The sequence below is a fragment of the Hyperolius riggenbachi genome, chromosome 10 (genome assembly GCF_040937935.1).
Source record: "Hyperolius riggenbachi isolate aHypRig1 chromosome 10, aHypRig1.pri, whole genome shotgun sequence".
NCBI lineage: Eukaryota > Metazoa > Chordata > Amphibia > Anura > Hyperoliidae > Hyperolius > Hyperolius riggenbachi.
In genome coordinates this window covers 210,220,376-210,233,536 of record NC_090655.1, presented here as the reverse complement: position 1 = coordinate 210,233,536, position 13,161 = coordinate 210,220,376, and the positions used below count along the sequence as shown (strand labels likewise).

The 13,161-nt window shown below is 45.9% G+C and overlaps 2 protein-coding genes across 4 annotated transcripts in view; one reads left to right on the top strand and one right to left on the bottom strand.

Moving 5' to 3' along the window:
* Positions 1 to 397: 397 nt before the first annotated feature.
* LOC137534354 (oocyte zinc finger protein XlCOF22-like) lies at positions 398 to 12,874 on the bottom strand. 3 transcript variants are annotated; one of them, XM_068255822.1, is made up of 7 exons: positions 12,616 to 12,874; positions 7,781 to 7,861; positions 7,594 to 7,676; positions 7,409 to 7,508; positions 6,286 to 6,384; positions 5,586 to 5,693; positions 398 to 1,850 (listed from the first exon to the last, which is right to left on the bottom strand). In XM_068255822.1, exons 2-7 carry the CDS (start codon positions 7,812 to 7,814, stop codon positions 721 to 723), a joined length of 1,554 nt encoding a protein of 517 aa, XP_068111923.1. In that variant the 5' UTR covers positions 7,815 to 7,861; positions 12,616 to 12,874; the 3' UTR covers positions 398 to 720. The 3 variants fall into 3 exon arrangements, with proteins under 3 accessions (XP_068111923.1, XP_068111921.1, XP_068111922.1); XM_068255820.1 differs by lacking the exon at positions 12,616 to 12,874 and adding an exon at positions 12,526 to 12,609 and having other exon boundaries at positions 7,781 to 7,869; XM_068255821.1 differs by lacking the exon at positions 12,616 to 12,874 and adding an exon at positions 12,526 to 12,585.
* The window catches only part of LOC137534377 (zinc finger protein 660-like), a 56,890-nt gene continuing 56,382 nt past the window's right edge, over positions 12,654 to 13,161 (top strand). The window contains exon 1 of the mRNA XM_068255859.1: positions 12,654 to 12,922. Within this exon, the coding sequence (XP_068111960.1) occupies positions 12,713 to 12,922 (210 nt within the window). The 5' untranslated portion in view covers positions 12,654 to 12,712. The remainder of the gene's footprint in view (positions 12,923 to 13,161) is intronic.

Genomic DNA, 13,161 nt, shown 5'->3' with positions numbered 1-13,161 from the left:
TCACAGTTACTGCATGGAGGAAAGAGCTATTGGAGATGTTTTCAAAAGAACAGATTTTATTTAGGGTGGCCTGCTTGACGCTTCATCCTCTTGCAGGGACTTTAATTATATCTCATCAGCAGCACAATTAAGAGAACAGCCTCTTCCTATATTGCAGGCAAAGGCAGCAAATAATCATTGTAAAAATCTTTTTTTACTCTTGAACAATGAAAAAAAATTACTGTAAGGCATGGTCTTATAGATATTACATTTATTAATGCAATACAGTGGGGTTTTAGATTTTCATTTTAAAGCTTTTAATACCACTTTAAAGGATCACAATGCGGACAGTGTACATGGTTTGATCAAATCAGAACCACAAAAAATCAGTGCAAGAATGCTAACAACCTGTCTTTCATGATCAAACTTTTACTGGCATTGGATTTGTGAATAAAATAAAAGTATACATCATTGTTCTTTTCAACACATGGTATGCTGATGTTTCTGATAAGAGAATGCAGCATTTTCACCCGCCAGGAGTCTCACTGCGTACTGTATAGCACTAACTGCCAGAAATGACCTTCTAGTTTACTCTACTAGGAGAGAGAAGGAGGCAGTCCATGGTATTTGTCATCTGATATGACAAATCTGCAAGTCTATTTCGGAAGAGCAGTGATGTAATAAATCCCAGATAATGGATATACTGTATAAAATGAGTGGAGTTCCCAGTGAAACTACTTTTTATGAGCATGAGTGAGACTGCTGGTGGGATATAAGATAGGATTTCTTAGTAAAGCCTTTTCCACACGCAGAACATGAAAATGGCTTCACCCCTGTGTGAATTTTCTTATGCTGAATGAGATGAGTTACCAGGGTGAAACATTTCCCACACTCAGAACAAGAATAGGGCCTCTCTCCAGTGTGAGTTCTTTGATGCGTAGTAAGATGGCCTTGCCTTGTAAAACATTTCCCACACTCTAAGCATGGATAAGGCTTCTCCCCGGTGTGAACACTCTCATGTATGGTGAGCGATTGTCTCCGAGTAAAGCTCTTCCCACACTGGGTACATGAAAATGGCTTTACTCCGGTATGAATGTGCTGATGGACATTAAGGAGCTGTTTCCGGGCAAAACACTGTCCACATTCAGGGCAGGAAAACGGCTTCTCGAACATGTGAGTCCTCATATGATGGACGAGATACGGTCTGTCGGTGAAACACTTTCCACACTCTGAACATGAATATGGCTTCTCTCCGGTATGAGTTCTTTCGTGTACAGTAAGGCCGGACTTCTGAGAAAAACACTTCCCACATTCAAAGCATGAAAAAGGCTTCACTCCTGTGTGAGTTCTTTGATGCCTGACAACATATGATTTTCGTGAATAAAATTTTCCACAGTCCGAACAGGAATAGGGCTTGAGTCCAGTATGCGATCGCTGATGTCGAGCAAAACTCACTCTCGATGCAAAACATTTCCCACACGTAGTACAGGAATATGGCTTCTCCCCTGTATGAGTTCTTTTATGCTCAACCAGGCTCTTCCTCTGCTTGTAAGATTTCCCACACTCTGAACAGGAAAACGGCTTCTCCTCTGTGTGATTTCCTTGATGTCTTACAAAATCCGATTCCACGGTAAAGCATTTCCCACACTCAGAACATGAAAATGGCACATCATCCGTGTGGCACACTTGATGTCTCTGGAGATAGCACTTTCGAGCAAAGCATTTCCCACACTCAGAACAGGAATACGACTTCACCAGGGTGATGGTATTTTCATCTGAAGAATCAGCTGTGATGTCATCATCTTCTATCTCACTGTCTATGTCACTATCTGGAGAACTAACTGCTATGTTTTTTCTGACATATTGCCCATCTGGAAAAGAATGAGAAAGATATCAGGGATATTTAATGTTCACAAAATGATCAGAATATCATCTTTGTGTTCTTAAAAACACTCATTCCTCCTGAGGCTGCATATAAACCTGCTTCTAAGATGAATTAAAATGCACCTGGGAAAAAAAACTGTAGTAAAAGCAGATACCTACCTGTGCATAGACCCCAGGCACATATCTGACAAGAGCTTGCCAGTTATGATCCGTGGCTGTGCTCCCCTTCTTGCACGATCACATTCTTGCACAGGAGCAGTAGAGCCGTGCTCATGCATGGTGGGGAGAGCTCGGTGACCTACAAGGGGGTCCCGGTGAGAGGCGGTGAAGGCAAGGAGGACACGTGAAGCCTTTTGGAGGATCCAGAGGCTTCCCTCTTCACAGGCAAGTATCTGTTTTTTCTCTAAAGGTGACCACACATCAAACAATCCGATTGGATTATTATAACTGAATTGGATGAAAATCGATTCTGCCAAGTGCATGCCTGAACGAGGATGCAACCAATTTTGAGCTTAAATTAGTTGCATGAATTGGTTGCACATGCTGCAAGGTGCTGTAGGGCCAACTTGCTTGACTCGCTCTGCGGAGGTAATGGCAAGTGATATCGGGATGAGTGACAAAACCCCCAATGCTGCCCCCCCCCCCCCCACAATCTTCAATGTAACCCTCCCCCCACGGTGCCTAGTGTACTATGCATGGCTCCGGGCATAGTCCTTGGTCCATACTTGCGCCCCACGTAATTGCCAGAGTAACGTGGGCACGTGTGTGATGTCAGGAAGGCACCCAGGGTCAGTGGGGGACACAGACAGGTAAAGTATACTGCACTGGGCACTGGGGGGGGGGGGGGGGGGAAGCATATTGGACATTAGGGTAGACAGCGTCAGGTAGGCGAAGCGGCATTACAGATTCAATTAGAGAGAGATTGTCTCTTGGTCGAATCAGCCCATCATCGCTAGATGTATGACTACCTTTAGGCGTTGCCTCAGGTTTTCTTTAGAAAGTGGTTATTGGTTGCAGAAATATGGCAATCCAATAAAAGCTGCAGGGCTGCATGAAGGTTGTCTCTGTAGCTGCAGTCTTGTTCTCCGATGGACAACATTCCTGAAAGAACATATACCGCAGAAGATATTCATAAGTGTGAACAGATGCTACAGATGCAGGACTGAGGAAGATGTACTGCTGGGAATACACTGTTCATTCTTTAGCTGATTAGATGGTTCGATAGATAATTTCCGTCATGTACTACCTCCCTTTGGATTCTTTTGCCGCTCGATTTCTGATAGAAGTGAATGGAAAAAGATAAGAAAAATGAGCAGAAGATAAGAGAATCGACTGCAGAATCGAGCGGCAAAAACGATTGAGAGCAGAAACGCATGGCAGAAACAAACCGTGTATTCCCAGCATAAGGCAGCTTCTGGTGAGGCTGCTCTCTGTGTATATCTGCTCCTGTAGATTACCAATCTTAAATGCTTTTACTGTAGAATGAGACTGTATGTACACACACAGCCTTGACATGCCTTGAAACTTCCCATATATAATACAACTAATATCTCCATTCAAGTCAACACTGAAAATCAGACAGCAGGGCTAGTGCTGTGAGTTCAGCAGTGCTCTGCATGTTATACTTGTCTAAACAGTAATTGATTATACAAATGTGCTATGCTGTGTTGCAGCACTAAGGGCAGGCAGGGGGAGCAAATACTGACACATTCTGCCATGGGCAGTGCTGGGGGCAGGTGGAAGGATGGATTACTGGCACACCCTGCAATGAGCAGCACTGGTGGCAGGCAAGGGGAATGACTACTGACACACTCAGCAATGGGCAGCACTGGGGGCAGACAGGGAGATGGAACACTGACACACTCAGGAATGGGCAGCACTGGGGGCAGGTGGAAGGAAAAAATACTGACACACTCAGCAATGGGCAGCACTGGGGGCAGACAGGGAGATGGGACACTGAAACACTCAGCAATGGGCAGCACAGGGGGCAGGTGGAAGGAAAAAATACTGACACACTCAGCAATGGGCAGCACTGGGGGCAGACAGGGAGATGGGACACTGAAACACTCAGCAATGGGCAGCATAGGAGGCAGGTGGAAGGATGAAATACTGACACACTCAGCAATGGGCTGCTTTAGGGGTGGGTGGAAGGAAGGAATACTGACACACTCAGCAATGGGCAGCACTGGGGGCAGGTGGAAGGAAGGAATACTGACACACTCAGCAATGGGCAGCACTGGGGGCAGACAGGGAGATGGAACACTGACACACTCAGCAATGGGCAGCACTGGGGGCAGATGGATAGAAGGAATACTGGCACACTCAGTAATGGGCGGCACTGGGGGCAGGTGAAAGGAAGGAATACTGACACACACAGTAAAGAGCAGCACTGGGGGCAGGTGGAAGGAAGGAGTACTGACACACTCAGCAATGGGCAGTACTGGGGGCAGGTGGAAGGAAGGAATACTGACACACTCAGCAATGGGCAGCACTGGGGGCAGGTGAAAGGAAGGAATACTGACACACACAGTAAAGAGCAGCACTGGGGGCAGGTGGAAGGAAGGAGTACTGACACACTCAGCAATGGGCAGCACTGGGGGCAGGTGAAAGGAAGGAATACTGACACACACAGTAAAGAGCAGCACTGGGGGCAGGTGGAAGGAAGGAATACTGACACACTCAGCAATGGGCAGCACTGGGGGCAGGTGAAAGGAAGGAATACTGACACACACAGTAAAGAGCAGCACTGGGGGCAAGTGGAAGGAAGGAGTACTGACACACTCAGCAATGGGCAGCACTGGGGGCAGGTGAAAGGAAGGAATACTGACACACACAGTAAAGAGCAGCACTGGGGGCAGGTGGAAGGAAGGAGTACTGACACACTCAGCAATGGGCAGCACTGGGGGCAGGTGAAAGGAAGGAGTACTGACACACTCAGCAATGGGCAGCACCGAGAGGGCAAGCGGGGAGAAGGTGTGACATGCTCTCAGAGATGCAAGAAACAACACAGCAGTAGTTAATACAAGCATAGACTGCTTGTAAGAGTGGGGCATATGCCACTAGCATCATATCATCACCATCGTGATAGACAGGATCTCATGTCTCATAGAACTACAGGCTATTTCTTTTGCTCATTACTTTTCAGTAACTTGCGAGGAAATCTAAGCAGCCAATTAAGTGGGAGAATGTAGAACTGTTTCCCTGCATTTAGGCTGGTTTCACACCAGGACGTTGCGTTATAGGGGACGTTAAGGTCGCATAACGTACCCCTAACGCAACGCCTGGTGCTCTCTGATGTGGACGTCAGAGTGAGACGCGTTGTGCAGCTCACTCTGGCGTCCGTGATGCCGTGATGCGTACTCTTGGACGCATGCGGCATCACGTGGTCCCGCCCGACCAATTGCAGCACAGAGCGGCCGCTCCAGGAAGTAAACACTGCACGTCACTGAGTGCAGTGAATATTAATTAGCCATGTGCCTGTCCGCTCTCCGCTCCTCCCCAACGTTACTGAGCATGTGCAAGCAGTCTAACGCGGCTCTGCCGCTTATAAAGTACTGCATGCAGTACGTTGTCTTATGGCGCAGCGTTACTAAGTAACGCAACGTGGGCACTGTGAACAGCCCATTGATTTTTCATTGCTGTGCGGTGGGGTGCGTTACAGGCTGCTCTAACGTGCGCCTGTAAGTCCCACTGTGAAACCAGCCTTATTGTTTGTTTCTCACCTGTACTGATCTCGGAAGGAAGATCTTCCTCTTCAATCTTCACCTGTGTGATTTCCTCCTCCTCCTCAGCTTTGACATCTCTTGAAGTCTCTCTGGTGTCTCCCAGGTCTGTAAATAAAGATGTTTGAAACTGAAAGAAGTATCTTTCAGCGTAGCAATAGCAGAAGAGTACGGTACTGTGTTAACAATCAGTTATTTTGTCAATTTAACAGGTGGCTAGCACGGTGCAATACTCCACTGCCACAGAAACACTTTTAATTATGGTTGGCCATTTACTGATTAATTATACCACATCTATGTATTAGGAAGGTCCAAAGATTTTGATTACCATGAGCAGATTGTGCAGGTAAACCCTTATACTGCATGGAGGTGGTAAAATTGGACAATGATTGGCCAATCATAAGTGAAAATGTGTGCCAGGCTTTAACATTCCTCTGAGTGTGTGTACACACATCCAATTTTCATTGGCCAATCATTGCCCAAGTTTGCCATCGTCAATGTAGTATGAGGGCCTACATTTGAATACTATGAACAGATTGTGTAGGTAACCTCTCATACTATGCGGAGGTGGTAAAATTGGCCAATCAAAATGGGATGTGTGGACCACTTTTTACAAAGGAGTGAGGGAATTAAAAGATTGCTGACGTGACTGAACAAGGAAAACGTGAAACCTTTCAGTACTGAACATTTGTTTACTCACCTGCAAAGACCTCTACAGGAAATCCCTCCTCTTTAATCTTCACCTTTCTTATGTTCTCTTCCTCCTTAACTTTGGCATCTCTTCGAGTCTCTCTGGTGTCTGTAAATAGAGTTAGGTAAAGTTACATATAAGGCTACTTCAGAGTGAAACGTTGTGTTGCATCTGACAATATAATCGCATAGCATACCCAGTTTGATTAAACTTTAATGGTGCAATTGGATGTGCGCATTTACAGTTGTGGTGAAGCATACTATTTATGTACTGTATGCTTCACCAGATGCGTCGCATCACACTCGTAACACACACTGCGATTTTTCCCCTCCATGTTTTTACAGGATGAGCAATGCATCTAGAATAGGCATGGGCAAACTTGGCCCTCCAGCTGTTAAGGAACTACAAGTCCCACAATGCATTGCGGGAGTCTGTCACCCACAGTCATGACTCATAAAGGCAAATGCATTCTGGGACTGGTAGTTCCGTAACAGCTGGAGGGCTGAGTTTGCCCATGCCTGATCTAGAAACTAGCTTAACTCCCACTATACTGAGTTATAAGATAAACTCCAGTGAGCCGTGCGGGAGACTGGTCATGTCTGTTAGCTGGTAGCACACAACAACATGAGATAAGCATAAGAGCTGGAGTCTACAGTTCCGTACACATGCTAGGTGAAACTCAGCCAAGGCGGGCAATAACGACTGCCTCTGCCAAGAATCCTGTGTGTGTACAGCAGCCCCTGACCCCTCTTGACTGATTGGCCAGCAATATGACCTGGCGGATTGATTTGGCTGATAGTATTGTTCTCCCCACTTACCCCACCCACTGCATGATATCCCTTCAGCACAACCCCTCCTGCCCCCCGCATAGGAACAGAACACGTCACTAGTCTATAGGAATAGAACACGTGGCTTGGCCCTGCAGTGTCACCTAAGGGATCGGTTGCCGATCCCTGCCGGGCAACATGCATCAAGCGTGTACTGGCTTTAATAGGGGCTGATGGTACCTGACTACCCCCACCGATCACACAGTTTCCTCATTGCCTTCTACTGACAGAGAGAAGGAGGGAAGCATGTTTGGGTGACTGAATGAGGTCTATGACTATTTTCAGCATCTGTAGGTATTACTCACTTATGCAGGTCTCTGGACTTGATTCCTCTTTACACGGCTCATCACCTCTGAGATCCATCTCATCTTCAGCTTCAACTTTAACAACAATCAGGCCTTCTCTCTAAATAGGAAGTAATGCTGAATATATATACAGGGTCTATTTGTACAGCAAAGAAGGTTTTATTTCATCAGTCAGTTCCATCTACCTGATAGTGATGTGAGATCTTGTGCTCTCTCAGTGTGGGATTCTGGGAATATCTCTCTGGTGGGGATCTGTTACTGGAGCCATCTGTAGGAAACACACACACACTATGCAGCTATGGCGTTGTAGTGCATCTTTGTGAAGCCTCCATAGTACTCTCTCCACTACAAGAAATGAAATCCTCCTCTTACCTAGTGAAAAGAAGGGCCGATATTTCTCCATCATGATGTCCTTTCACAGATTCTTGTATGCTTCTAAATGTTCCCGCTCATCTGTGTGTCTATTTCCAAAATAAGAATATACGGTAAGCTGATTAGGTAGGTGTAAACTACAATGAACCAACCATACATGGGCATTCAATGTGAGCCTATGTTCTACCTATATGTATAAAGTAGAGCATAAACATCTCTGGGAAGCTATCAGCAGAGCAGCATACTGAGGCTTGTTTCGGCATATGTATTAGTATGCCGCCGCTGAGTTGAACGCAAGGTGAGCCAAATGACGGATCACCATGCTGCTGCTCAAATTCCCGGCGGTGGTAAATACTATTCCCCCTCAAAGTCATAGCAACTTGGAGGGAGAAGTAATTACCCTTGTGTGGGGCGCGCACTATAGCATTAGTGCTATACAGGCGCCCGGCTCAGGCGCTGCAGTTTGTCAGTTGTCCCCACGAACTGACCAGGCGCTTGCTAGCACCCAGCACAGGCAGTGGAGTCACATCTGAGTGCAGGCGCAGAACAGGTCCCAACCTGCATACACACGCTCAACAGCATCGCCAAAAAAAAAACAATGGGATGGCCAAGAATTGTTTTTTAACCCCTTCAGTGCCAGCGGTCTCTGGCCCCTTAAAGGGAACCTTAACTGAAGGGATATGGATGCTTCCTTTTAAACAATACCAGTTGCTTGGCAGTTCCGCTGATCTCTTTGGCTGCAGCAGTGGCTGAATCACACACCTGAAACAAGCATTCAGCTAATCCAGTCTGACTTCAGTCAGAGCACCTGATCTGCATGCTTGTTGAGGCACTGTGGATAAAAGTATTATAGACTCAGGGTCAGCAGCAGAGTCAGGCAACTGGTATTATTTTAAAAGGAAACCTCCATATCCTTCTCTGTTTAGGTTCCCTTTAAGGACCAGAGACTGCTGGTACCAGAAACTGGCGCATACTGAGGAATCGCTGCTACCACCGTTCATGCCACACACCCGTCACCTCAGCTCACCCACTCTGTTGTCTCTATGACTGCAGAGCTCCGTGAGTCGGTCAGGAGCCGATTTCATTGGCTCCTGACCCTGTGATCAATGTGAGCCAATGAGATTGGCTCATATTGATGACAGTGATCAGGAGCCAAAGAAATCTGCTCCTGACCAGCTCATGGAGTTCTGCCGTCATACAGACAACAGGGTGAGTGAGCTGCGAAAGAGCAGCGCGATCAGCAGAAGCGGCAAGTGCACATGGCAGTGAGTGAAATCTACGCCTTGGCAGGAATAACAGCCTCCAAACAGAGTGTAGATTTCAATCACCGCCATCCGAACGGTGTTAAAACCATGGTAAAAAACAGTGATCGTTCATACAGACCAATCCGTCCTGGTGAATTGGTTCAGTGAACAGAAAAGGAGGATCCGCAGACCAGGTCTGCGGATCCTCCTTTTCTGTTCATTCATCTTCTATGGCTTGGCTTACCTGATCCTGCACCGACTGGTATGAGGCCTGGGGGTTTTGAGCGTTTATGAACTCTCTTTTGCTGAATTGGTTCAGACTATAATCAGTGTTAGTAGTTCATACCAAACAATGTGTGGTGAATTACACACTTCTGGGTTCTTACTTTTTCTAACAATCCCATAGGCGAGCCGCAGTTGTGCCGTCGCTGAATTAAAATGTGCTCTGATGTCATTCGCTCATTGCTTACTGTCAGGGATCACTTGTCTTACAGTGATGGTGATCCAGCGTGTGTACGGTCCTACACGACTGAGCAACTCCAGGGGCTAGGTTCACTAAACCGTGATATCTTATATCTTTTGCGCACATTTTTGCGCACAATCACGAATTACAAAAATTCTCTATTGTGCGCGTTTTATGATTTATCATGGTTTAGTAAATAAAGCCCCCGGTCTGTTATTTACATAAGGATATAAGTGAACATCATTGGTATGGGGATAATACGGGGGACTGATTTCCTGACAGATCTCCTCACTTTGATCTAATCTGCCTACTGATGCCCACAAACTTTACTGATAAACTTCCGATCAACTTTGCACCGTTCATCAGCACCAAATGTGGTAAATGTACTTGAAAGTTTCTCTCCAGTGGAGACCCAGTAGGACTACCGAGTAATACTCAATAAGAAATTATAGCCATTTCCTGCAGAGAAAAGCTTCTGAGTGCAGGAAGAGATAAAAAGCCTCAATAGTTCATATATTCTAGCTCTTGCATACTTAAAAGACTGCGTCATTGAGCAGAAACAATGAAACATTAAAAACTTTAGGCCTCGATTCATAAAGCATTCCCGCATGCGGAAATGCTGAAAACACTGAAAACAGCTCACTTTACCGACCACATAGCAAAACTTGTATTCATAAAGGCTTTTTCCTCATGAAAAGCCGACATTCCTGAGAAGAACAATAAATCACCGCCTAGTGCGGTGATTATCTTAACAAAAGTAACAAAATTTCAATTCATAAAGATTAGAGGAAGTGGTATGCAGACGGGGAATACCGCTCCCTCTGATGTGGCGAGAAGCGTGCGGAATACATTGCAGTGAATGGGACAGACCTCCCAAGCAGCAGCAGAGAGAGCAGCGCACAGAGGGACTCAGCCAGCTCCTGTGTTTCCGCAAGGCTCCCGACAGCCTACCGCCTGCCTACAGCGGGAAATCTCCGCTCAGCTATCGCAACTAGCAACATTTTATGAATGCCCACCCTGGAGTCAGAAATACCGAGTGCGGAGTTTCCCCGCACTGATTTACTTCACCGAACACTTTTTAATGAATCGAGGCCAATAAGTAGAAAACTGTGAGACACAGTCTAGATACAAGAAAAAAACTGTAAAAAACTGTGGGATACAGGATTGATACAATTGCTTATCTAATCAGTTTATTTCCTTTAAAGTAAATCTGAGACATTACAGTCAAAAGGATTTACACATACCTGGGGCTTCCTCTCCCACCCCATCCCCCCCCCCCCGTAGTCCATGGGCTCCCTTGGTTTCCATTTCTTCCCCTCTGTTCTCCCCCTTTCAGACCCGGTAGTTAGGGACTACTGTAAATGTGCAGTCCTGGCCACAGGCCTCCTTGGTCACACTCCTGTGGCCAGGAGCGTTCTGGTCTTGTGGAGTTAGTTAAGGTTTGTAACTGTGCAGGTGCAGAACACTCCCAGGCTATGGGAACATGGCTAAAGAAGCATGGCATGCCTGACTGGTTCAGTTGGGGATTTTACTGGGGCTGCCAGTGGCAGAACTGACAGGACCGTATGGACACCAAGGAAGCCCATGGATTACAGGGGAGTGGAGGAAGCTCCAGGTAAGTATAAATCTCTTTGACTGTAATCTCTCAGGTACACTTTCAGTTTTCTAAAAGTATTGGAACTGTATTAACGTGAAGTGCACATAAGCAAGTGGAAGATGTTGAGTTTCAGTAATGCTACTATTTAGCAATAGATGTGCGCCTCTCATTGGAGATAAGTCACCTCCCAACATTTACTGAACCTTTTAATCATTATATAACACTAGGGCACCTCTTCTCAGAATGTCAATCTCTAGGCCCTGTCACTTCTGTTTGTGCAACACTCCCAAAATTCTCCCCTTCCAGTCCCTGCAGACCACTAAATTCCTGGTACATGCTTTCATTATCTCTATCCCCGACTACTGCAACATCCTCCTATTATTTCTACTAACATTCTACTAACCAGACTCTCACTTCTACAACCTATGTTCAATACTAAAGCTAGATGTATCTATCCTTCTCGCTAACCCGTGTCTCCTGTTCCTTTCTGCACATCTCTACACTGGACTCCAATTTACCTCACAATCAAATGCAGTCTATGCCATCAAATCACTCCACTGCTCCTGTCCCACTTGATTTTCCAAACTGGGACATAAATACACCCCTAACCCCCCTCTCCTTCTTCCGGGGACCTTCTAGTGACGTCTTCTCTCATGACCTCTTCAAGTGCATGGCTCAAAGACTTTTTTGGGCTGTCTCTATCTGGGATTCTCTCCCTGTTTCCAATGGGCTCGCTGCTACCCAGTGGTGTATGGAGCTTGGGGCCCAGTGTGAGTTTTACATAGGGCCCCAAGAACTCTATTGATTTGGAGCTCCAAAACCTACCAAGGGCAGCTGCAGTGTCAGAGAGGTACATTTAGAGTAAGGAAATCGTTTGTTAAGGATTAAAACTATTCAATACACATGTAGAGGTGTTTATTACCAAGTATAGAATCAACTTTAAGCTAATAAGATGGATAAGAGAGGGCCCCTAGTGGACCCCTCTGGTCCAGGGGCCCCGGTGCAGTCGCAACCTCTGTATCCCCAATTGCTATGCCACTGCTACTACCTTTAACACTTTTAATCAAGCCTTTATAAACTAACTCGTAATACTTGCCTAACCATTTTCTTCTGTCAACCATTCATCACCATTATGTATCACTGCTATTCTTTGCCATCGCTTAGATTGTAAGCTTAGTTGGGTAGGCTGCATTTCTCCTCCTGTGTCATACTACTCTTTAGGAAATCATGGTTATTATTTACACCTTATTATTGTACCTTACTGTGTAAAATGATTGTAATTGAGAAATAAAACACAATATTAAAAATAATAATGACAGCACTAAGAAAACCACATAATACCCCAACACAATGGAAAGCATCTTCAATGCACATAACACCTGATGTATGGGACTCTCTAGGATATATGTAAATGCAGCTTCTCTACACATTCAATAGTCACCTCTCCCCTGTTCCTAGTGATATCTCTGGCGATACTCCAAGTCCAAGCTTGAACATCAAAATACACAGCCCGCCCGACTCCAGCCCACACCTGGGGAAAGCGCTGTCTCCTCCCTGTGCTACAATAAAATGGCCGCCACCTGCAATAACCACGGCTCTAGAGATAGAAACAGTATCCACTAGACACAATGATGATATCCGTGTCTGCTTCGCGTGTCGGACTCGGAGGCGAAGCTAGAACCAATATTTGGCGTCCTTTTTTCACTCAGCAGCAGATGTTTCCGATCCTTCGGCGGGACTATGTAACTGGTGGAGATGTGTTTGTGCTGCGGGAAGGAAGCAGAACAGGCGATCAACCCAGTCTGGCAGGGCAAGCGGGCAAAATGCTGGAGGATGGGGTGAGCAGAGTGTCTCTCCAGAATAACAATGTTTCCGGATGAGTGATAGTAAGGCAGGATTGAAGCCAAGTAGTAGTATTTTTGCTGTAATTATGGAGGCATTACTAACATTATAACATCTACTGAAAGTGGAATCTCATTGTATGTGGTTCTGCTTTTAGCAGTGCATGGTTTGGTTTCCTATAAATACATTTCCTATTTAGCTGCTGAAATAGTTTGGCTTTGGGTTTGAACAGTCC

Excerpts from the sequence above, each read along its gene's own strand:
- LOC137534354 (XM_068255822.1), bottom strand. The coding sequence starts at position 7,814 with ATGATGGAGAAATATCGGCCCTTCTTTTCACTAG. Across the intron at positions 7,509-7,593 it reads AGATCTCACATCACTATCAG|AGAGAAGGCCTGATTGTTGT; the intron begins GTAGATGGAACT and ends CTTCCTATTTAG. Across the intron at positions 6,385-7,408 it reads AAGTCCAGAGACCTGCATAA|ACACCAGAGAGACTCGAAGA; the intron begins GTGAGTAATACC and ends CTCTATTTACAG.